General features: G+C 40.5%; 1 protein-coding gene across 1 annotated transcript in view; it reads left to right on the forward strand.

Annotated features, from left to right (window-relative positions):
- UTP18 (UTP18 small subunit processome component) overlaps positions 1-23553 on the forward strand; it is a 972748-nt gene that overhangs the window by 878725 nt on the left and 70470 nt on the right. The window contains exon 9 of the mRNA XM_044084934.1: positions 18113-18287. Within this exon, the coding sequence (XP_043940869.1) occupies positions 18113-18287 (175 nt within the window). The remainder of the gene's footprint in view (positions 1-18112; positions 18288-23553) is intronic.

Raw genomic sequence — 23553 nt, forward strand, 5'->3', positions numbered from 1 at the left:
CAGTAGAAAAGGCCTAAGATTTTAGTTCATCCCTGTTCCCATTCACTAGACCTGAGAGAGAGGAAATGCCCACTGCCAGAGAGCACTCAATGTTCTCAAAGAAAATTGGATTTATCTCAGACATGGGCCATTCAACGGTACTTATCAGCCTTCGATCAGACTTCCCCCCAAGGATTTTATTCTCGCCTGTTCCTAGTACCAAAGAGGGGAACACGTGGAGACCAATTTTGGATTTATCTATCCTCAACACTTATCTGGACATTCCCAAGTTCAAGATGTTGTGGCGTTACAACAGCTTTTACCTCTGCTGGGCAGGATCACTGGATGGTAACTTTAGATCTCAAGGAAGCTTACCTTCATGTGCCTATAAGACTAAGTTGCAGGAAGTATCTGCTTTCGAGCTGGAAATTCTCATTATCAGTTCTCTGCATTGCCCTTTGGCTTATCTACTGCGCCCAGAGTATTCACAAAGCTTCTGGCTCCAGTGATAGCTTACTTCAGGCTAAAAGCAATTCAAATCTATCCTTACTTGTGCGACTGCCTGATTCTGGCTCAAGAAAAGGAAGACCTTCTACAGCATCTGGAATATGTTATAGCAGTGCTAAGATGCCTAGGGTATTCTGTGAACGAAATAAAGTCCAGTCTAGTACCCTCTCAAGACATGTGCTTTCTGGGTGTGAGACTGAATACAGCAGCCCAGATGGCCTTTTTAACCCGGACAAACAAAAGAGTCTATCCCTTTACTTCCATCAACTATCTCATCAGTCGTGCTGACTGCAAGGACAGTCCTTCAAGCATTAGGGTTCATGGCATCTTGTATTCTGGTGCTTCCCAATGCCAAACTGCATATGAGGAAGCTGCAATGGTATCTCAAAAATGTATGGACACAGCACTGCCAGGATTTGGACACTGTCATTCAAATAATACCTTGCCTTCAAAAAGAATTTTTGTGGTGGGCTCAGGAATGTCACCTAAACAAGGGACTCTCTGTGACCCGGCCAGAGGCGAGTCAGATTTTAACGACAGATGCCTCGGACATTGCTTGGGGAGCTCATCTAAATGGAAAGTGGATACAAGACAAGTGGCCTGCCAGACTACAGCATCTACATATCAACATGAAGGAGATGTTAGCAGTCCAGTTTGCATTAATGGCTTTCAAGGAGTTACTTCTTCCAGGGCAGGTGTTGATTCTAACAGACAACACAACTGTCATGTGGTACATCAACAAACAAATGGGAACACATTCTTATCCTCTATGCAGGCAAGCAATGATTTTATGGGAGACTGCGCTCAGCTTGCAACTAACTCTTCAGGCAAGGTTTCTGCCGGGAGCACAGAACTCCTTAGCAGATGTGTTAAGCAGACAAATCATGGATCCCCACGAGTGGAAACTGGATCTTCATGTATTTCAGAAATTGACAGTGTCATGGGGAACTCCAGACATAGATCTGTTCGCTTCTCCACTAAACCACCAGCTGCCAAAGTTTTGCACAAAGGGGTTTCATCACACAGCTTGGAAAGTGGATGCTCTTTCTTTCAGTTGGACAAATCTTCATGTGTATGCCTTTCCACCTCTGCCTCTTCTTCCAAAGGTGCTCTTAAAGGTCAGACAAGACAAGCCAAGGATGATTTTAATAGCTCCAGATTGGCCTCGCAACACTGGTACCCGCTACTAAGGAGTCTGGTGCGGAAGCCTCCATGGCCTTTACCTTTGATTCCACATCTGTTATCTCAGAAGGACGGTCATCTGCTCAATGTCAAGCTTCACTCTCTTCATCTGACAGCCTGGCATATTCTGTGTTGAAACACAGCAGGTCTCAGCTTCCTCAACAAGTTTTAAATGTGATTATGGAAGCTAGAAGACCTAGTACAAGGAAAGTGTACGCAGAAAAATGGAAGAGATTTTTATTTTGGAGTACAGCAAAGAATTTGGAGATTTCTGAGCCTAATTTGAGTGTGGCTCTTCAATATCTTACTGAGTTATTGGACAAAGGTTTGTCCTTCTCTTCCATTAAGATTCATGCTGCAGCAATTTCAGCTCACTATGATTGTGACCCACCATTGTTTTCGCATCCTTTGTTCAAGCAGTTTCTTAGAGGGCAAAGAATATAAGACCCCACGTAGAGCTCCTACTCCTGCTTGGGATCTCAATTTTGTGTTGGAAAAACTTACTCTACAACCTTTGAGCCTGCGGCTACTGCTGAATTGAAATACTTGTCATGGAAGACTGCTTTTCTGTTGGCTATTACTTCTGCAAGAAGGGTGTCTGAGTTGCAGGCCCTTATGGCAGTAGCGCCCTTTTTGATTTTCCATAAGGATAGGGTATCATTACGTACTAATCCCTCCTTTATGCCTAAGGTAGTTTCTAGTGTGGCTTTAAACCAAACTATTCATTTGCCTACTTTTTATGCAGACCCCCAAAATAAAGGGGAGAAGATTTTGCACACTTTAGATGTGCACAGGCAATTGCGTTATTATTATTATTTGAGCAGGACTAAGGATTTTAGGCAGTCTCAGCAGTTGTTTGTTTCTTTTGCTTTGAGTTCGCAGGGCAAATCTGTGTCAAAACAAACTATTTCTAGGTGGATTGGGTTTTGCATTGCATTTTGTTATTCCCATCATGGCAAGGAGATTCCAGCTGGGATTAGGCCTCATTCCACTAGGGCTACTGCCACTTCAACAGCATTTCTAAGGGGGGTGGCAACTAAGGATATTTTGGAGGCAGCTACTTGGAGTTCAGTGCATACTTTCTCTAAGCATTATCACCTTCCTCTCTACTCTAAGTCTAGGGCTGGTTTTGCCACAGCTATTTTGCAAGGCATGTTGTCAGCTCCTGCTTCTTTATGATTTGCCAGCCTCCCTTTCCTCTGCTTTGGGATTCTACCCAATAGTTAGGACTGCAGCAATGTGGAATGAAGAACATAGTACAGTTTTGTACCTACCATAAATGTAGATGTTCGAGGATCCACATTGCTGCAGTCCAATTTACCTCCCTCCTTCCCCTCTGTGTTTAGGGGTGGTTGTGTAGGTGAGGTTATATGCTGATATTTTTGTATATATTGTACATATTTTTGGTGCAGGTATATTGGGCCTTGTCTTTTTAGGGTCTTCTGACATCTGGGGCAAGAAAAGACTGAGGATATGACGTCGGTCATGCGCATTAGTACCCTGACGTACTGACGTCAGTCTAATGCGCCCTGACCGACGTCAGCCATATACTTTGGTATTCGGGCCGACTGGACAGCGGACTACCCAATAGTTAGGACTGCAGCAATGTGGATCCTCGAACATCTACATTTATGGTAGGTACAAAACTGTACTTTGTCTTTATGCTGCAATTCTATTTTCATAGTTAGCTTTAGAGGATTTGATGAGGGATCTCAACTTTTTGTTGAGGCTGATAAGGGAGTTTTTCTACTCTTGGGACTTCACCTTATTCTGCATCAGTTTCCTCTTTTTGTTGTAGAGTTTGTTTGTGGCAGGGGACCACCAGATTGGCTTCCTTTTTTTAGGAGGAGAGCATCTTGTTTCTATTGGGTATGGCGAGATCCATGCATTTGTGTACGTGTTTGTACAGTGCATTGGTGTATGATTCGGCGGTCAAGCAACTATTCTCCATTTGCACCTCTGTTTTAGGAGTCCATTAGCTTTGCAGACGTTTTTCATGGTGGTTACCTTTGTGGGGGTGGGAGGGTTTGGATTTCCAAGGTGATTAGATTGTGGTCAGATCTAATCAGGGAGGAGCTGACTATTGGTGTAGAGCAACGGTCGCCCATGTTAGTAATAACCAGGTCAAGGATGTTGCTACCTGTAGTGGGGGTAAGAACGAGCTGGTCCAGGGTATTGGAATTAATGAACTCCAGGAAACATTGGGCAAGTGTATTGGTACATGAGTAGTTTTCCCAGTTAATGGAGGGGTAGTTGAAGTCGCCTAGTATGAGAGTGTTAGGTTGGACCCTAATATTCTCCAGGGTGCTTAGGAACGTGGAGTGCGAGTCTTGGGACATGGTTGGGGACCTATAACAGGCTATGACCTGAATCGCTGTCTTACCCAATGTTAGCTGCACCTGATGCATCTCTGATGGGTTATGTTGCGCTACCAGTCTGGAGCTGTACGCATCCTTTATGAATATGGAAACAACACTGCCTTTGGAGCTTCAGTCCAAGTTCTGGGGCTGAAAGGTGTGGAAAGAGTTATAGCCTGGTGGGTAGGGGTGCTTTCTGCTGCCTTGAACCAGGTCTCTGTTACAGCACAAAATGTTGATTTCTCCATTTTAAGGAGTGCTTCGAGCGAGTGCATTTTGAGATTTAGACTTCAAGCGTTGAGCAGCATAACCCTCAGATTGCATTTGTTTGCAGCTGTTGTGGTAATTTGGTGTTTGGAACACTGCCTAAAAAAGGCACTATAGGGGTGGCAAGAGCCATGACCAGTATCCAGAAGCCCAGGGGTGACAGATGCAGGCCATCTCTGGCAAAACATCAAGATACTGAATCCCCTTAGAATGACACCAGAAACTTAGCCAGTTGTTGAAATCACTCATTTTCTGCTTGTACTGTAGTATCATTCTGGGTGATGGTAGGATGCTGCTCAGGGCTAGGGTCATACCTGCCTGGGCTACATAATCCAAGAGCTCCTCCATGTCTCTTTTCATGTAGTCCAGGGAGGTATGTCTCAGGTCATTCACACCCACATGTACAATGACTGAGTTATGTTTGTAGCTGTTGTTGAGGGACCTAAGTGCGTGCGTGTGTTATGTGGCGGATCCTGGCACCTGACAGGCAGCGGAGTGTTACTTTCTCCTTATTCAGCCTAGTGAGTGGGACATCAGTGTGCCTCACTATCGAGTCACCTATGGCTATTGTGTTGGGCATGCTGTTTTGCCTCAGGGGCTTTGGTTGAGTGGCACACTGTTTAGGAGAGTTATCTGTCTCGTGCTTAGTGTTATGTTGTGGTGGTTGAGTGCATTTCTGCCTTGGAGGTCTCTGCTGTTTGGGAAGATTTTTATTGAGAGCCTCTGCAAAAGTGGTCGTGTGGTTTGTGATGTTCTTCGTGTTTCACTGTTGCAGTCATAACTGTAGGGTGATCCTGCTGGCAGGCAGCCCGAGGTCGGCCAGAATCCCAAAGTCTGGGTCCGGCGTCAGCTGTTCAAGCTAGTACCCTGACGTCAGTACGCTCTGGTACATAGCCCTCAGCCGACGCCATCTTCTCCAGTCTTTCTTGCCGTGCGGTGGAAAGCAGCTCGCAAGTCGTTGGTTGGCGATTTTCGAACAGCGTATTTTGTTGTTGTCGGTCCGAAGTTCTTACTTCTCTTCTCAAAGCTAAGTACCCGTTGGGAATTTTTTCTTGTTCCTCCGATGTCAGAAAAAGTTAATAATTGTATAACGTGTGGGAAACAAATACCTCATAAAGATTTCCACTCTTACTGTCTACCTTGCTTAGGCCCTGACCACGATGTTTCTTGTTGTCTGTTCTGTGCCAGGTTCAACTCTCGTACTATCAAGCGCAGGTACGATTGGGCTCTAAATTATTTTGGCAGACGCTTCAATTATAGAATGTCGTCGGACACTACCGGAATTCAAAAGAAGCGCAAAGACAAAGACAGGCCTCCGAGGTCCAAACAGGACTCGTTGCAGCTGGAGCCAACGTCCGGTTTGGCTGTCAGTGAGGCGCTTTTGCAGCCCCTGTCGTCCGCCACTTCTGAACCAATGGCTGATACGGACTCCCATGGGGAGCCATCAAGGCCTACTATTTTAACTGCTGCAGGACCTTCGGACGTCGCTCCCTCAGATGGGTCTGGAACCGCTGTGCAGGTACCGGCTTCTGAGGGGGTTTTCAGGCCTACTCACATCACTATTTCAAAGGCAAAGACAAAGACTCCTGTTAAGTCAAAAGTTCCTGCTCAAGCTGCTTCTGAATCTACTCCCAGGACACAGAAGCAATTATTAAAGATGGCTGAAGATTTGCTTACAATGATTAGGGGTTCTCACCCCCCTCCTGAGAAAAGGCCTCGACAGGATGTTCCTCTGGATTCCTCTGACCAGGCTTCTGTATCTTCTGTCTCTTCCTCAGATCAGGACTATTCTTTTCCTCCTTATGAGGATTCGGATGCTGAGGACTCCTTACCCTCAGCCTCTCCGCCTGAAGATTTCTCTTTTGGGGAAGCCTTGCATGAGATGAGGGAACATTTTCATTGGGAAGGTCAGGAGTATTCTGCTTCCAAGAAGAGGCTTAGGGAATTTCTTCTTCTTCCTCAGCATAGGCCTTTAGCTATCCCTCCTGTTTTGGACATTGTAGATGATGCCTTTCTGAGGCAAATTTGAATCCTGATTCCATGCCTCCTGCTCCTTCTAAGCCTGATAGATTTTATAGGGTTCCTGACTCTCATTTATTTTTATTTAAGAACCCTTCTGCGGATCCTGAAACTATTTCTCAGGGCTCTAAGGCTGCTAAGGTTGCTTCTTCTAAAAATCCTATTCCCTCTGAGAAGGATTCTCGTGCTTTAGACAGGTGGGGAAAAAAGGTATATACTTCTGCTACCCTGTCTGTAAGGGCTTTAAATTGCCAGTTTCATATGTTTAAGTATCAGCAATTTCTTTTGTCTGTTTTAAAGCAAAAGCTTGCTTCCTTTCCTGCATGTGCAGAGGATAAGGAACTTCAGGATGTTTTGCATGCTACTGAACAAGTGAACAAACATAGTTTACATTGTGGTTTTGATGCTTTGGATGCTTCTTGCAGGGCTGCAGCCTCTGGTACTGTTATCAGGAGACATGCCTGGCTCCGTGAACAAAGTTTACCTGAACAGGTTAAGGCTAAGTTGTTAGATGCCCCTGTTCAGCATGATGTTCTTTTTGGATCTAAGGCTGGGGAACTTATTAAAAGATGGAAGAAAAGGCAAAATCTATGCAGACTGTAAAAGATTTCTTGCAAGTTCAGCCTCCTAGATTTTCCAGGAATTGGCCCTCTAAAAATTGGTCCTTTCCCACGGCTGACAGCCCTCAAAGGGAAGATATAGATGCTCCAGAGGTCGTGGCCAAGGTCAAGCCTCTTACAGATCTAGACAATGGACTGCTTCTTCACCTAGAAGGGGAGAAGACAGATCCCAATCTCAAAGAAAGCAAACTCAATGACTCTCTAGGTTGGGCTGCAGGACCCCTTCACCTGGATGCCCCTCTCGGAGGAAAACTGTCTCTTTTTTACAGAAATTGGACTCATATTACCCAGGACAGATGGGTATTGGACGTGATTTTAAAAGGTTACAAATTCCACTTTCATACTTTGCCAAGGGCTTACGGTTGGCCAGATCTGCCAAAACACCAATGGTCAGAGGCCTTAAATCAAGTGGATGCTCTTCTGGCCATGAGAGCTATAGAGCCTGTTCCTCTCTCAGAGAGGGGAAAAGGTTTTTATTCAAGACTGTTTCTGGTTCCAAGAAAACAGAACTCATGGAGACCTATTCTGGACCTTTCTGTGTTAAACACCTTTTTGGAAATTCCAAAATTCAAGATGCTTACTCTGCAGCAACTAATTCCAATGCTATCTCAGGATGCCTGGATGGTGACATTGGACTTAAAGGAAGCCTACTTACACATTCCCATCAGGCAGGAATGCAGGAAATCCCTCAGGTTCAAGGCAGGTTCGAGGCACTTTCAATTCTCTTTACTGCCCTTTGGTTTATCTACTGTGCCCAGAGTCTTTACCAAGTGCCTGGCACCAGTAGTGGCTTATTGCAGACTTCAGGGGATCCAGATTTACCCCTATTTGGACGACTGCCTTATTCAAGCAGACAGCAAAGATCTTCTACTTCAACATCTGGACTTTGTTCAATGTCTTCTCCTCCTACTGGGATTCTCAGTGAACACAAAAAAGTCACATTTGATCCCTTCTCAACAAATGGTATTCTTGGGAGCCCTCTTGAATACAACCTTACAAAGGGCCTTCCTCACCCCAGAAAAACAAACACAGCTGGCTTCTATTTTTAACACCTTGGCAACTCTATCTCAGTCACTGCAAGGAAATTCCTGCAGACTCTGGGCTACATGGCTTCCTGCATTCTGTTGATTCAAAATGCAAGGCTTCATATGAGAAAGCTTCAATGGTATCTGAAAAGTGTATGGTCACAGCATTACCACGATCTGGATATTCTGATTCCTCTGATCCCCTGTCTCCAGAGGGAGTTCCTCTGGTGGTCCAGGGCATGTGCTTTAAACGAAGGAAAGCCTTTTCGTCTACCTCATCCTACTCAAATCCTGACCACGGACGCCTCGGATTATACTTGGGGAGCTCACTTTCTAGACAATTGCCAGCAGGGAACCTGGACAAAGGACCATCTTCACTGGCACATCAATCTGAAGGAAATGTTGGCAGTTCAAAATGCTCTTCTAGCCTTCCAGAACCTTTTGCAACCAGGGCCTCTGCTAATTCGCACAGACAACACTACGATCATGTGGTACATCAACAAGCAGGGGGGTTCTCATTCGTACCCTCTTTGCAGACTAACTATGGCTTTATGGGACACAGCTCTAAATCTGAATCTACATCTCCAGGCTCAGTTCATTCCAGGAGAACAGAATCTCTTAGCAGACAGCCTGAGCAGAAACATTTCAGATCCTCACGAATGGATGCTAGACACCAACTTATTCAACAGGATTACTGCAGTTTGGGGATGTCCCCAGATAGATCTGTTTGCATCCCATCTCAATCATCAGCTGCCTCGCTTTTGCACCAGGTCCTTCCACAAAACAGCTTGGAAAGTGGATGCCCTGTCCTTCAGCTGGAGAAGCCTTTCGGGATATGCCTTCCCTCCTCTTCCTCTACTACCTCGGGTATTACTGAAGATAAAACAGGACAAGCCCAAGTTCCTCATCCTGATTGCTCCAAATTGGCCTCAACAGTTTTGGTATCCCACTTTAAAGCACCTGTTCTTGGAGCCTCCTTGGATTCTCCCTCTGAACCCTTCTCTTCTGTCCCAGCATCAGGGTCGGTTACTACATCCCAACCTCAAGACCCTTTGCCTGGCAGCTTGGCTCTTCAAAGGAATTTGATTTCTTCTAGCCTTCCCAAACAAGTCTTGGATGTTCTTCTGCCTAGCACTAGGAAATCCTATGCCTCTAAATGGAAGAGGTTTTGTATTTGGATGCAGGACCGAGGCTCGGACCCTCTGGTGCCTGATCTCTCTTCTATTTTGCTTTACCTTTCGGATCTTTTGTCTAAAGGACTTTCCTTTTCTTCCATTAAGATTCATGCTTCTGCTATTTCTGCTCATTTCAATTCTGATCCTCCTGTTTTTTCTCATCCTTTGGTGAGACAATTCTTGAGAGGGGCCAAGAATTTAAGACCTCCCAGGACCCCTCCTGTTCCTGCTTGGGATCTTAATTATGTTTTAGAAAAACTTACTTTGCCTCCTTTTGAGCCTGCTGCATCTTCAGATATTAAGTTTTTATCTTGGAAGACAGTTCTTTTGTTAGCATTGACTTCTGCTAGAAGGGTCTCAGAGTTGCAAGCTCTCATGGCTGTGGAACCATACCTTATTTTCCACCAGGACAGAGTATCCTTGAGGACTAATCCTACTTTCATGCCTAAGGTGATTTCTAAAGTGGCTTTAAATCAGACAATTCACCTTCCTACTTTCTTTCCTAATCCTCAAAATAAAGGGGAAAGGATTTTGCATTCATTGGATGTGCACAGACAGTTACGATTTTACCTGGACAAGACTAAGGAGTTCAGAAAATCTAATCAATTGTTTGTTTCTTTTGCCTCCAGTTCTCTTGGAAAAGCTATTTCAAAACAAACTATTTCCAAATGGATTGCTTATGGAATCAGATTTTGTTACACTCATCATGGGAAACAGTTTCCAGGTACTGTGAGAAGTTATTCTACTAGAGCAGCTGCCACTTCTACAGCTTTTCTCAGAGGAGTTCCTACCAAGGATATCTTGGAAGCTGCCACTTGGAGTTCTGTGCATACTTTTTCCAAGCACTACAATCTCCCTCTGTATTCTAAGACCAGGGCAGGCTTTGCCTCTGCTGTTTTGCAGGGTCTTCTTGCTGTCCCTTCTTCTGTCTAAGCCTCCTCCCCTTTTCACTGCTTTGGGATTCCACCCTACAGTTATGACTGCAACAGTGAAACACGAAGAACATAGTACAGTTGTGTACACCTACCATAAATGTAGATGTTCGAGTGTCTTCACTGTTGCAGTCGAGGTTTCCCTCCCTCCTATCCCCTCTTTTTCTTATTTGTGGTGTATTTGTGTTTCCTTGTTGGATTTATTTCTGATTTATTGGGACATCTGACATCTAGGGCAAGAAAGGCTGGAGAAGATGGCATCGGCTGAGGGCTATGTACCAGAGCGTACTGACGTCAGGGTACTAGCTTGAACAGCCGACGCCGGACCCAGACTTTGGGATTCTGGCCGACCTCGGGCTGCCTGCCGGCAGGATCACCCTACAGTTATGACTGCAACAGTGAAGACACTTGAACATCTACATTTATGGTAGGTGTACACAACTGTACTTTTTATGTGAAGGAAGTGCTGTTGTGTGTTCTGGAGGGCTATGTGTTCCATGTGATGTGGTGCAAGTGTTGACCTTTTCCTCTTAACCAGCTATTCCAGTCTTGGCTGGAGAGTGCGTGGCTTCCAATTTGGATATATAAGTGCATCTCTCACAAGTCTGAGTGTTGGGAGGTAAGAGGAGAGCGTTGTTGGCGTAGGCAGTTGCTACATTGCCTCAGGATGCCAAGTTCACCATATTAATAGGAGAAAGCACAGGGAACTGACCTTTAGACATGCCTGGAGGTGTGGGCATTAATAATAAGTACTGGATCTGTTTCCTTGTAGAATGTTTAGTGCTGGTAGCACTTTTGTGTGATACAATAATTGCTACAAGAAGTCTGGTAAAGTGCTAGACTAATAAGCTAGTAAAAGTGCAGGAGAGGAGGGAACAAGTAGATCTAAGGGAAAAATTGAAGAGCAGACTTTGGCACCGCTCAGTTGTTTACAAACGGTTCTGGATACAGCAAGTCTGTATCTGGACTAGACTAGGTACAGGAAAGGGGGAAAACCAGCGCAAATGTGGGCCTTTAAGCCAGAAAGTTGAGAGAGATGGAAAAACTGCCCAAAAGGCCAATAAACTACAATTTCTCGGCCATAAACCACTCCTCTTGTGGTAGATAGGCTACCTAGTGCTTACCACTCTCACTGATGAGCTAGAAGGCTGCCCTCCAATGCAGAAAGGCTTGGGGTGCTGAGAAGCTTACAGACAGTCTTGGATACAGCATATCTGTATCTGGTCTCGCCTGGTTACAGGAGAAGCGGGAAACAAGCTCAAACACAAGCATTTAAACCAGAAAAGTTGAAAGAGATGGAAAAAACTGCCCAAATGGCCAATAACTACAATTTCTGGGCCAGAAACTATTCCTCTTGTGGTAGATAGGCAACCTAGTGCTTAACACTCCCACTGATAAGATAGAAGGCTTTCCTCTAACACAGAAAGGCTTGTGGGAGGGGCTTAAAAGTTACAAACCATGTTGGATACACCAAATCTATATCTGGAATAGACTAGTTACAGGAAAGGCATATAACAAGCTTAGAATTTTTTTTACAGAAAGGCAGCTAAAACAGCACTAAAAACAATTCAAGTGTAGTACAAGCTTGCACACTTGAGTGTGTAGCAATATTAGAGCAAGTACAGTTTGAATAAATTTAATTTATTCAAACTGTATTCTGAACTGAATTTAATTATTGTTTTATTCAACTCTGAACAGTTCAAAAGTGCCAAAAATATAATTTTCAGTTGAGAAGCACACTCATTCAGAACACAAGGAGATTCTAGCAAAAAATGTTTTTTGTTTAGTAAAGTGGAACAGAAGATAATTCAAGGTTAAGAACCTAAGTGGGTTGGCCTTCTCAAATGTTCTCTCTGTATTATGTAGAATGAGCTAATGATACTAGACTGGGAGGAGTATCCCTGATCAAATTTACAGCATGGGCGGGCAACTGCAAAGCCACCAAGTATAAGAACAAGACACCAATGGGGAGGGCAGGCAGGTGGGGAAACTATTACAGCTACTAGCTGTTACCACTAAATGAATGTTTTAAACAGATGAAGGAGCAAGGAGACTCTAGAGAATGCTTTTAACTGCAAACAAATCAGTTATATGATACCTGACTAGAACACAGAAACCTCACAAAAAATGTACAGCAAAGCACAGATAGAGCACTCACAAACAGAAAATGCAACTCTCAGTATAAAAGGCAGTTAGAGTAATGAAACAGTGTCTAGCAATGAAAATACAGTTAAAACAGTATAAAACTATACATAAGTGCAGAGAGTAAAAAAAGCTTTATAACAGTGCAAAATGTAATAGATTAGCTGCATAACACAATTATAAAATTAAAGAAGTGCAATTCAATGAAATAAATGTAAGAAATAACTTATTCTGCTCTTGGAATCTTAAGGAATTTCTGCTTTGTCCCAGTGATGAATCACCATTCCACAGCCTGGTAAATACAAGCACAGCACCTTGCAGACACAGGGTTTATAAACAAGAAAGTATGGAAGAATCTAGAAACTTGAATTACTACCCAGTCCTATTAGCCTCTGCTCTTACACTAATCACTTGTGCTAGAGAAGGTCAGGAAACCCCCTTACTCTCAATAACAAAGGAGACAAAACACTATCAGCAGAATATGGTTGCCAGAAACACAGGAAACAAATCAAACAAAACTGCCAGGTCTGGACAACAGCAGGACTCTATCTAAATTATGCTACCTGAGTAGAACACAGAAACCTCACAATAAATGCACAGAAAGACACTCACAAACATAAAATACAAGTCTCAGTATGAAAAAGCAGTTTACAGTTTAGTAATTCAGTAAAAATGCAATTACAGTAATGCACACTATTACAGCTACTAGCTGTAGCCACTGAATGAAAGTTTTAAACAGATAAAGGAGCAAGGAAACTCTAGAGAATGCTTTTAACTGCAAACAAATCAGTTATATGATACTGACAAACACAGAAACCTCACAGAAAAGAAAAGCACAGATATAACACTCACAAACAGAAAATACAACTCTCAGTATGAAAAAGCAGTTTACAGTTGAAAAATACAGTTAAAACAGTATGAAACAGTGTAAAACCATACATAAATGCAGTGAAACAGTAAAAAAAGCTTTATAACATTGCAAAATGTAGTAGATTAGCTGTAAAGCACAATTATAGCATGCAGTAAAACAGTAAAAAGCTTTATAACAGGGCAAAATTTAGCGGATTAGCTGTATGGCACAATTATAGCAGTAAAGAAGTGCAATTCAATGAAATAAATGTTAAGAAATAACTTATTCTGCCCTTGGAATCATAAGGAATTTCTGCTTTGTCCCAGTGATGATTCACCATTCCACAGCCTGGTATGGTGTGTTTGGTGTGGACTAAGGACACACAAAGATTTGAGAAAAATTAGGTCTGTTCTGCAAAACCAAAGAAGAAAAGTTAATAAACCTCTTTTATTAGAGGCGACGTGACATTTGCAAATTACCCTTTGAGGACATCATGCATTTCAGCTAAATGGCAATTATGAATGTCCATGACTCTCTTCTTTCAAATCTGTTTATGGACAAATTTAGGCAAATAAAGTCAAACCCCCCTAGCTGTGGATATGCACATTTCTGCCTTATTATGGCATCATCAGCACCACATAAGTGGAATGTTTGGCTAACATTTGGAAACACAGAGTTGTCCATAAATAGATTTAAAAGAAAAAGTCATGGACATTCAGAATTGCCATTTAGTTGAAACACTTAATGTCCTTAAAGGGTAATTTGCATATATCTCACGTCTCTATTAGCTTTAGCACTAACTTTGGTAGATTTTTCTTTGTTTTTTTAACTGATAGCTTTTTCTTTGTGAACGTTTTACTCAAAACTAAAGAAACAGAAGCATACCTAATTTTCCTCATATTTTTCTGATGTCCCTTGCAAAAGTTTTCTATTATTTTTTTTAGACTGTACCAAAAAAAAGAAGAGAAACAGAGATGCTCCTTTTTCCATTACTTTTTCCTATACGGATGTACTGTGTAAATGTGGAAATGCAAGTCCCATCATATGCATGCACAGTACATCAACAAAGAGAAAACAATGCAGAGAGAGTCTAAAGTGCCATTATACAAACACATTATTTAAGAAATGTAAGCGTTTCTGATGAAACCACACCGACCATGGGTAAAATCCTGACGTACCCACACAGTCTTTGATTATTGTTTATTATACCATGCGATGATCGGAAACTCGAGAAACGTGCATGCTGATTGGCTAATCCAACCAGCGTGCACATACTAAATCCTACCATAAACAAGGAAACAAGTCTGGTCGCTAAATATCGTGCTGTGGCGACAGCAAGTAAACAGTACACTACAATAAACGTAAAACCAAAAAACACACAACAATTCAACTAAAACACAAAAAATTAACCATTTCCCATATTATATTCCTCATTCCCTCACCTCGAACACAAACAAAATAAAAACTCATGCAGTCGCAAATACACCACACACACACTACATAACCACCAATTATAACACAACAAAACGAAGCATTCTAATAAAACCATTCACTCACCTATATTCCCTACAGTACCTATACACACACAACTCCAAAAGTTTGCATACTAAAAACACACCACACATCCCTCGCAAAGTGAAAAACACACACCATACCAAACCTCCACATCAGCATACATCTTCTAAAACCGCATACAACACCACCATCTAGTGATCAATTACTAAAAGTACATATTTAAAAAAAATTAATACAAATTAACACTACACCACATTTCAACATACCCATAACTACCTACACGTTATAAACTTCTACACTGCTAAAACTACTCTATAACAAGCACCACCTACCCTTTTGATTACATCCCTTCAAAAACCTGCACGAGCCCTGTTAAACACAAAGACTACAAACTCAGGCAGGAAGAAACACCCAAACAAGAGACACCATAGATAGAAAATAATTAAAAAAAATGGAAGTAAACTTTGAAGTAATAAGTGACAGTGAAATAGAAGAAATATTTAAGAACATACCACAAACCACAATGAAACCATCAACAAGCAAGAAAATTCTCCAACCACAAGAACAGGAATTACTACAGCATAACAAGGCCCTTATAGAAGACAACAGTGTGACAAGCCATACTCTTCAGAAAGGTAAAAAAACATTAAAAGCCTATTCCACTCAGAAACGTAAAAGACATGCAGAAAAAACTATTAAAGAAATAGAAACACTAGAATTAGAAAAAGAAGAATTAAGTACAAGAAAACAAACACAGTGGGCTATAAACATATTTCAAAACTGGAAAAAACAAAAACACTACAACATAGACACACTATTACACCAGAAAAATTAAACAAAATACTTAGAGAATTCTATGCTACAGTACGAAACACAAAAGGACAAGAATACGTAATAAGTGCATTTTGTATCCTTACGTGCAGGACTAAACAGATATATAAACAACCCACCGTTCAATAGAAAGATTAACATCATAACAGATATAGCTCTAACAAATGCAAATAACGTATTTAAGTCAGTAATTAAAAATTACAGAAGACAAGGAAAAGATACAGCAGAACACCTCCAGCCACTCACAATGCAAGAAATAACACAACTGAGAAACAGCCAAGTACTTTCCCCAAACACAGCAGACGGACTAGTAAGAAAAGTATGGTTTGATATACAGTTACACTTCGCACGACGTGGGAATGAAGGAGTACGATACCTCACAGAAGACAGTTTTACAATAAACAAATATACAGATGGCACAGAATATGTAACAAAAAATTTCAACGAACATACAAAAAACCACAAAAAACATTATGATGTTACAAAACATTTACTAAGAGGATTCATGTTCGAAAACTGCACAGACCCTTCATGTCCTGTAAAAAGTTTCAAAAAATACTTACAAAAAAGGCCACCTAATACAAAACAACTGTTCCTCCACCCAAAAAAATATCCACAACATGTACTTGACAAAATGGATACATGGTACACAACACAACCAATGGGAAAAACTATCTTGCAAACATGTTACCACAAATCTGCAAACAAGCAAACCTATCAAAGAGATACACAAACCACTCCTTAAGAGCAACAGCAGTAACATTACTGTCACAATCAGGGATGGAAGCAAGACAAATAATGACTGTCACAGGACATAAAAGTGAAGCATCACTAAGATCGTATTATCAACCTTCAGTAGATGAATTTAAAACATGGGGAAAAATAATATCTGGAACACAAGAAACACCAAAAAATCCAATACATGAAGACAATATCAATAACACAACAGACAACGGACCAAGAAAAAAAAAATGAAAGTCCATAACACAGAACTTCCATACCTGGAAAATGAACCAGAAAAACCACAAGACAAACAACAGATTATAAACTATGGAACAATAAACATGTACAATATAGAAACCCAACAAAATAAGTAAGTAAACTCTAAATTTATACTAAAACCACATATGTATATATATATATATATATATATATATATATATATATATATATATATATATATGTATATATATATATATATATATATATATATATATAGATACAATGCATTATATAAACATAAAATTAACTATAAACACAATTTCTCATTACAGATACTACACTAAGAAGAACTCAAGCCAACATATGAACATAGACAACCATCAAGACAGAACCAATACAGAAATATAAAATAAACTGCAACAAGAAGACATACCAAAAGCTTTAAAACTATGAAGACATACCAAAAGCTTTACAACTATATCTACTAATATAATTATTTCCTAACATTTCCTGAAAAATTAAAAAATAACATGTATTTAAATTAAAACAGAAATAAACAATAAAAAAAACTGAAAGTGTGGACTATTTTATCTCACAAAAAGTGGAAGAATACAAAAAAAAGCTAACAAAAACCTAAATAAAAACAATACAAATATAATACAAAACAAACTAACACCATGGTATAATAGCAATAACCCACTTCTGGGTGTGGGTAATGCTGGATTTACCCATGGTTGTCTTTGTTTGCCACACCAACCGTGGGTAAATCCAGCATTACCCACACCCAGGCGTGGGTTATTGCTATAATTGTACATTGTTAGTATGCCCATAATTCTGACTGCTGATTTATTTTCTACTAGTTCTGTGAAGCTGTACCTTGAGTTTTCTGTGTAAAAGGGTCATTGGCTATTTGAGACCAGCAGAAATACAGCAATTTTATTAGAAAAATAATGGATCGATTAGTGCAGACAATAAACTAGTTCTTTACAATAATGTTTTGTTTTCTGCAGTGATGCTGGTTATTGCAGTCCATGCAGAGTTTGGGAGGAAACTTGTTGCAACATAGCTGTGCTCTGTTTTCTGGGAACGCTTACATCCAGGATATGTAGGAACAACAAACCTCTGTGGGAAGGTGCTTGCATATCTCAGCCATATTGACTGGGTCTTTTGGTGTACTTTCTCTTCTTTTGCTGATGCACTTATGTTTGTAGTGTGAATGAAATCTCCCGTCCTGGTGAGAAATGAATGTGTCACATTGACTTTTATTACTCTTCATAAAGACAAGTTCACAGAGATTATTACAAACCTCCTTTTATCAGAATATCATGGAAGATGGCAGATATCCCCTGAAAAATATTTCTGTTGACTGCCTGTTTTGCATATGCCTTTCAAAGTGTCTCATTTTGCCAAAGTTGTGTATGGGTCCTGTATGCCTCTTCTGATGAAACCTGTGATTTTTTTTGTTTTTCATAAAAGCATTACATTTATTGCTTAAAGCAAAATTTACCCTGTATTTTGAAGCGTAAACTCAGCTTAGTACTTTGAACACTAAGCCACCTGTTTTCTAGATGTGTGCTGTATTTCAGGATGATGCACCACACAGAATTAAATGCCTCCTTTCAAAGACCTGGAGTCACTGACATTTCTGAAGTAGTAAACCAACAGGTGTTTTGATTCCCATGTGTCATTTGAACCGTGACTTTGTAAAGGTTCATAAATCTGCTGTAGCTGTTGCAGAGTTCTAATCTTCATTTTTTTTCTCCCTTCAGCTCAAGTTCTGGAGTGGTAAATGTTTACACCCATGATGATTGTCTCCGGGAAACCAACCCCAAACCAGTAAAAGCTGTAATGAACCTAGTAACGGCAGCTACATCTCTCTGCTTCAACTCCACAACAGAGGTTCTGTCAATTGGCTCAAGTGCCGCTGATGATGCAGTCAGATTGGTACGTTACTTACACTTGCTGACTAGACTGAATTACATTAGCATTCTTCTAATAGCAGTACTGAATAACACAGAAAGGTAGTTAATTTAAAAGCAGCATCTTTAGACTAAGTGAGATTGCAAGTACTTGTAGTATCAGTACTGAATAACACAGAAAGATGGCTAGCTTAATAGCAGCATTTATGTGCCGGATATGTTTATTCATTCTGAGTTCATTTAATACTTATTTCTGTTTTATTTGGTCACTTTTTCCTATTGCTGTATTATGGTGTATATTGGGTTCACGGGTGTCCAGCTGCTTTATTGGTAAAGATGGTAGCGTAACAAAATGGTGTTTGAAGACTCTGGATTCAAGCCCGCTTCAAACTGTTTTCTTTCGTATTTGTGTTTGTGTAAGGTTTGCACATTTATTTATTAATTCAAAGATTCAAAGAAACTTTATTGTCATTTAGGAAACATAAGTGCTACCTAAACAACATTTTGAGTGTCAGCTCTTTTACAGGAGAAAATAAACACAAAAAGACAGATATGATAGAAAAATAATAACCAGTAACTATAGTACAAAAGTAAATATCTAGGTTATTTATTTATTTTAATATAACTTGGGGGGGGGGGGGCTAGTCTGGAGACCCTTTTCAGCCACAGACTGGACCAATTAGGAAATAAAAAGACGCAAATGCAATTCATTTGCAATAGAATATACTATGTTACAACAGCAGGTTTTAAACACTGCAGATTGCATATTTTACATGTAGCTGGTACAAAGCAGTATAAAATTGACAAGTTCGCAAAAAGTACTAGAGCAAATACATTTCTGTGCATAAATACTAGCTAAAAGTAGTTTTCTATACTTTGTGCATATGAGGCTCTTGAGTTTTTATTTATTTATTTATTTATATTTGTTGACCGGGAGTGTCCGACTGGACGTAGGTTCATTTTCAGTGGAGGCCCTGGGAGAAAAGCTCCACAGTTAAAATAAACAGACAGTAGTTATATTGGATTACATAGTGATTAACAATTTACATAGCAATTACTTACAACATATTTACAGATGAAGAACATAGTACATCAGTAGACAACTAGAATCTTTATCTGTGAAGTACATAACAGACATTAACAAATGTTACAATAAGAAGTTCCTGCTGTATAATAAGTACTAGGCTTATGAGCATCTGAGCTTGCTATAATCAAGGTAGTTAGTGGAGTGGAAAGAAAGGTAGTGGTTGGATTGGGCGGGTGATATTAGAGTGGGAGTTGCAAAGGCATAGCCAGCATGTTTTTAGGTGCGCTTTTAGTAAAGTTTTGAAGTGGGTGCATGATGGTATGGAGGTAATTGTGGGTGGGAGGGAGTTCCATAATTTGGCTATGGTGCAACAGAATAGTGCTTCACCGGCAGAGTTATTGGCTTTAGTGATCTGCAAGTGATTTTTGTTGCTGGATCTTAGTGGTCTGGTGGTGCGATAGGGTTGGAGTAGATTCTGGAGGGATGGGACATTTAATGGATGGTTTACTAGTTTGTGGGCGAGTGAGAGTTGATACCATTGAAGGAGGTGAGGGAGTTCAAGCCAGCCCAGTTCAGCAAGTGAGAGATAGTGGTGACTATGGTAGGATGCCCCTGTGGCGAATTTGGTGATTTTGTTGTAGCAGGTCTCTAGCTTGTTTAGATTGCATTGCCTTAGGTTGGTATATATTGGAGAGGCATAAAGTAGGGTGGAGATAAGGTGGGAATTTGCTATTGAAATCTTTGCTGCTTTGGTGAGAAGCTGCTTATTTCTGTATAGCGCTCCTAGTTTTTTGTGGACTTTTTTATGATCATGGATATGTGAATGTCAAATTTTAGTTTATTGTCTATTTCCACTCCAGCAATTTGTGTGTTCAGTTGGGTATATAGTGGTGTTGTCTTTTGCTGTGATGTTAAAGTGAGAGTTGTTTTGAGTATGTTTGGTGGGTTGGAAGATGAGTAGTTTTGTTTTGTTTGGGTTGAGTATTAATTGGGCATCAGATAACCAAGTCCTGCTAGACTTCCTCTACCTCAGAAATACTGGTAGCACTGAAAACAGTTGCCTTGTAGAACTCAGCTTTCATAATTACATAAACAAGGCTTCTTGGAAAGCAGGTTTCCTCACCTAAAGCATCCTGTACTTGTGAAGCAAGCTCCTCTTGTGTGTCAAACAGTGTAACACATTGGCCTGTTTCTAATTTTGCCTTAACAATTGGATGGGTACCTGCAGATTTACTCTTGGGGTAAGCAGTATGATCCTCACTGACCGGGGTGGCAAAACCACCTACTAAACTATCTGATTTGCATGGATGTATTCCATATGATTACCTAGGCTGCCTATATAGTGAGAATCTGTGGGGCTAGGAAAGGACAGAAATAGCAGTGTAATGGCTTTATTGCTGTGCAGTTTAACAGACGCTGTGGTCTTGCAGTTATTGTTAACCATTTTTTCTTTGCAGTGTGAAGCAGTGATGCTCTCTAGAGCTAGCCTAGGGTATTGAATTGACAAATCTTTATTAGTAGCGTGTTCTGAACTTTAGGCAGTAATGTTTGTTGTGCTGTGGATCTTCTGGCTTTCTGTGTTAATATATAGGTAGTAGTAGTTATAAAACACTGAGTTGTGCTACAACATGATAACTTATTTGTACGATGAATGTAAGGTAGTGACTGAATAAGATGCCTAGATACCTCTGCTGTGTTAATTCTGGAAGGGGCCCTTCCATGTGTGTGTTGGAGGATGGTTAGTAAATGTTCACTGTTGAGTTAATTTTAAACATTTCACAAAACTGATAGTGTACCCTGAGTAACCAGTTCCGTATCTGTTTTTTTGCCACAGTTTGCCCCTCCTGCTTGCTGATCATAAACCTCACCCCCCTCCTAGCCAATCAACTTTATCACCAGAGCATGAGTCAGATGAGAGATGACATCATTATAGCATTTTTTTCTGATTTAGCAACAGTTCTGCTTTAGCTATCATAAGGGAAGGGGGCATGCAATGGCCTGACTACAGAGGACATTCCCCTCACTTCTGCATGTTACATTCCTTCTTGCAGCTCTGCCTGTTGACCTCCAAAGCATTGGATCTCCACCAGGAACATTGGAAGTTGTCTCAGGTCATTTACACCCACATGGACTATAACTGCTATAGTTCATGACCAAATTAACATATTGGTAGCCACAATCCTCTTGGAGTAGTATGGCTAATATGATTAGTAAAACAGATGTCAACACTGCTGTATTTTGCTGCACCCTCTGCAGAGATTGTAGAACATTTTCTGCATATAATCCAGTTTAACTCCCAGCGATCATGTGATTGTTGCTCACTCTGTGGGTTTCTGTGGAACATGGGCTGCCTTCATCAAACATATGTTTGACTAGCCACAATACAGACTGTTTCATGTGTCATTTCATATTGAACAAGCACACCACAGTCCTGATTTACTGACAAGGATAGCAGTATTTCAGCAAATCCTGTCTCAGAGAATGAGGGAGACTATTGTGATGCCGAAGGCAAGAGTGAAGATTTTCGTTAACTAAATTAATTGACATTATTATGTACCTTGCAGAGTCCAGCTTTTAGTTTTACCAATGAGGTTTCTTGTTATGGTAAGAAAAGAGAAAGTGTGAAGCTCCTCTGATGTTTGAATCCACTTTTCGCTTATAGAAGGACAGATCATTGACAAAGAACCAACCACTTCTTTGTTCTGTTCCCCAGCAGCGAGTTCATTGAACAAAACTGTATTACCACAACAACATGTGGTTAATTACACTTCAGTTCTTCTGTGACTTTTAGTTATTTTGTTCTGTAAAGCTACACAGGGGCTATTTAGTCTGCAACACAAATTCTCTGCAGATTTCAAACCTAAACTGGGAAATAAGATTCTTTACTAGTTTACATATGTTAGTTTCCGGCTCATAGGATTCAGCTGGGCAACATTTGAAATCTGAAAATGGGAAGAGATGTTACTGTCAAGCTGTCATGGGACTAATGATACTAAACTGCTTATCTTGGTGTTGCTGTTCTGATAAACTTGGACACCTCCAGGCCATGATATCTTCTATGTGGGTTACTTGTCATTGCTAGTCTCATTGCCTCTTTGTCCACAGCTGTTTAGTATGAAAGGTGTTGGTAAGCCAGTGTAGTTATAGGCTGCAAAATTACAACAAAGAGTTAATTCGCTGCCGCTTCATGGTGACTGTTGTTAAGGGAGAAGCTGCTGAGAGTATGTGCAGGAAGAATTCATATGTGCATGTCTGTAAAGCTGTCATGAAAAGTTGAGTCCTTGTTAATTTAAATATCAATTAAGCGAATTATGGAATAGGTTTGCATTTATGTTCAGGGAAGGCTCTTTTCCATTCAGCTTATGATATGGTAATATTATCAAACATTCTTTGCTGAGTAAATAGAGCTTTCTGCATTGGTTTTAATTACAGAATGATGTTCACAAACTGTATCCTGCATGTAATTAAATTGTTGATTTTCTAATTAAAAGACTGTAACAGAAAAGAAAACAATTACGCACAGCTGAGGGACAGATTGTAATTCTCCATAAGTATGCTACTTCTGCAATTGCACTGCCCGTAGGGCTCTGCAATTTCTCTGGTTCTTATATTTGTCTCTCATCTCAGGCTGAAGGGGATAAGGGATTTGCTAGTCCCAGGATATTACATTATTAGTTGTAAAAAAACTAAAATAAGTAGGCTTTGCAAAGGTCGGTATTAACTTTTGAATCTGAGCAATTTGCATTCTTCTAATTGCTCTTAAAACGTTGCTGCATTGCTCTGTCTGATGTGTTCATGTTTGTAATTTATGGAAGATGAGGTAGGTCAGCCTCTTGTACCTCTGACAAAATGTTTTTACTTGACTGAAAGAGAAGATTAGTGAGTCACTTTAAGTAAACTGTTCTCTCTAAACAGAGCAGACAGTTGTTCCTTGAATACAGTGGCATCTCATTAAAGACCATAGTAGCCACTGCTTTTTGTTTGTCATATTTTATGACCATGTTGATCACATTTGGGCTATGGACTTTTCCAAGGTGCATCAAGGTAGTAGTTGTACTGAAAAGGGTGGAATTCAGCCAGGACACCTGAGAAATTTCCTTGCTCTTTCATGAGCAGGTGTCTTAATATTTAACTTTAGCCAGCACAAATTCAGGCAGGTGAAACTATTTTAGCATCCATACCTGTCAACTGTCCAGATTTTCGCAGAATGTTCTGATTTTTGCCTTATGTTTTGGGTCTGTTTCTCATAAAAAAATTATTTATT

The sequence above is a fragment of the Protopterus annectens genome, chromosome 10.part0, assembly GCF_019279795.1.
Source record: "Protopterus annectens isolate FY-2018-M chromosome 10.part0, PAN1.0, whole genome shotgun sequence".
NCBI classification, from domain to species: Eukaryota; Metazoa; Chordata; order Ceratodontiformes; family Protopteridae; genus Protopterus; species Protopterus annectens.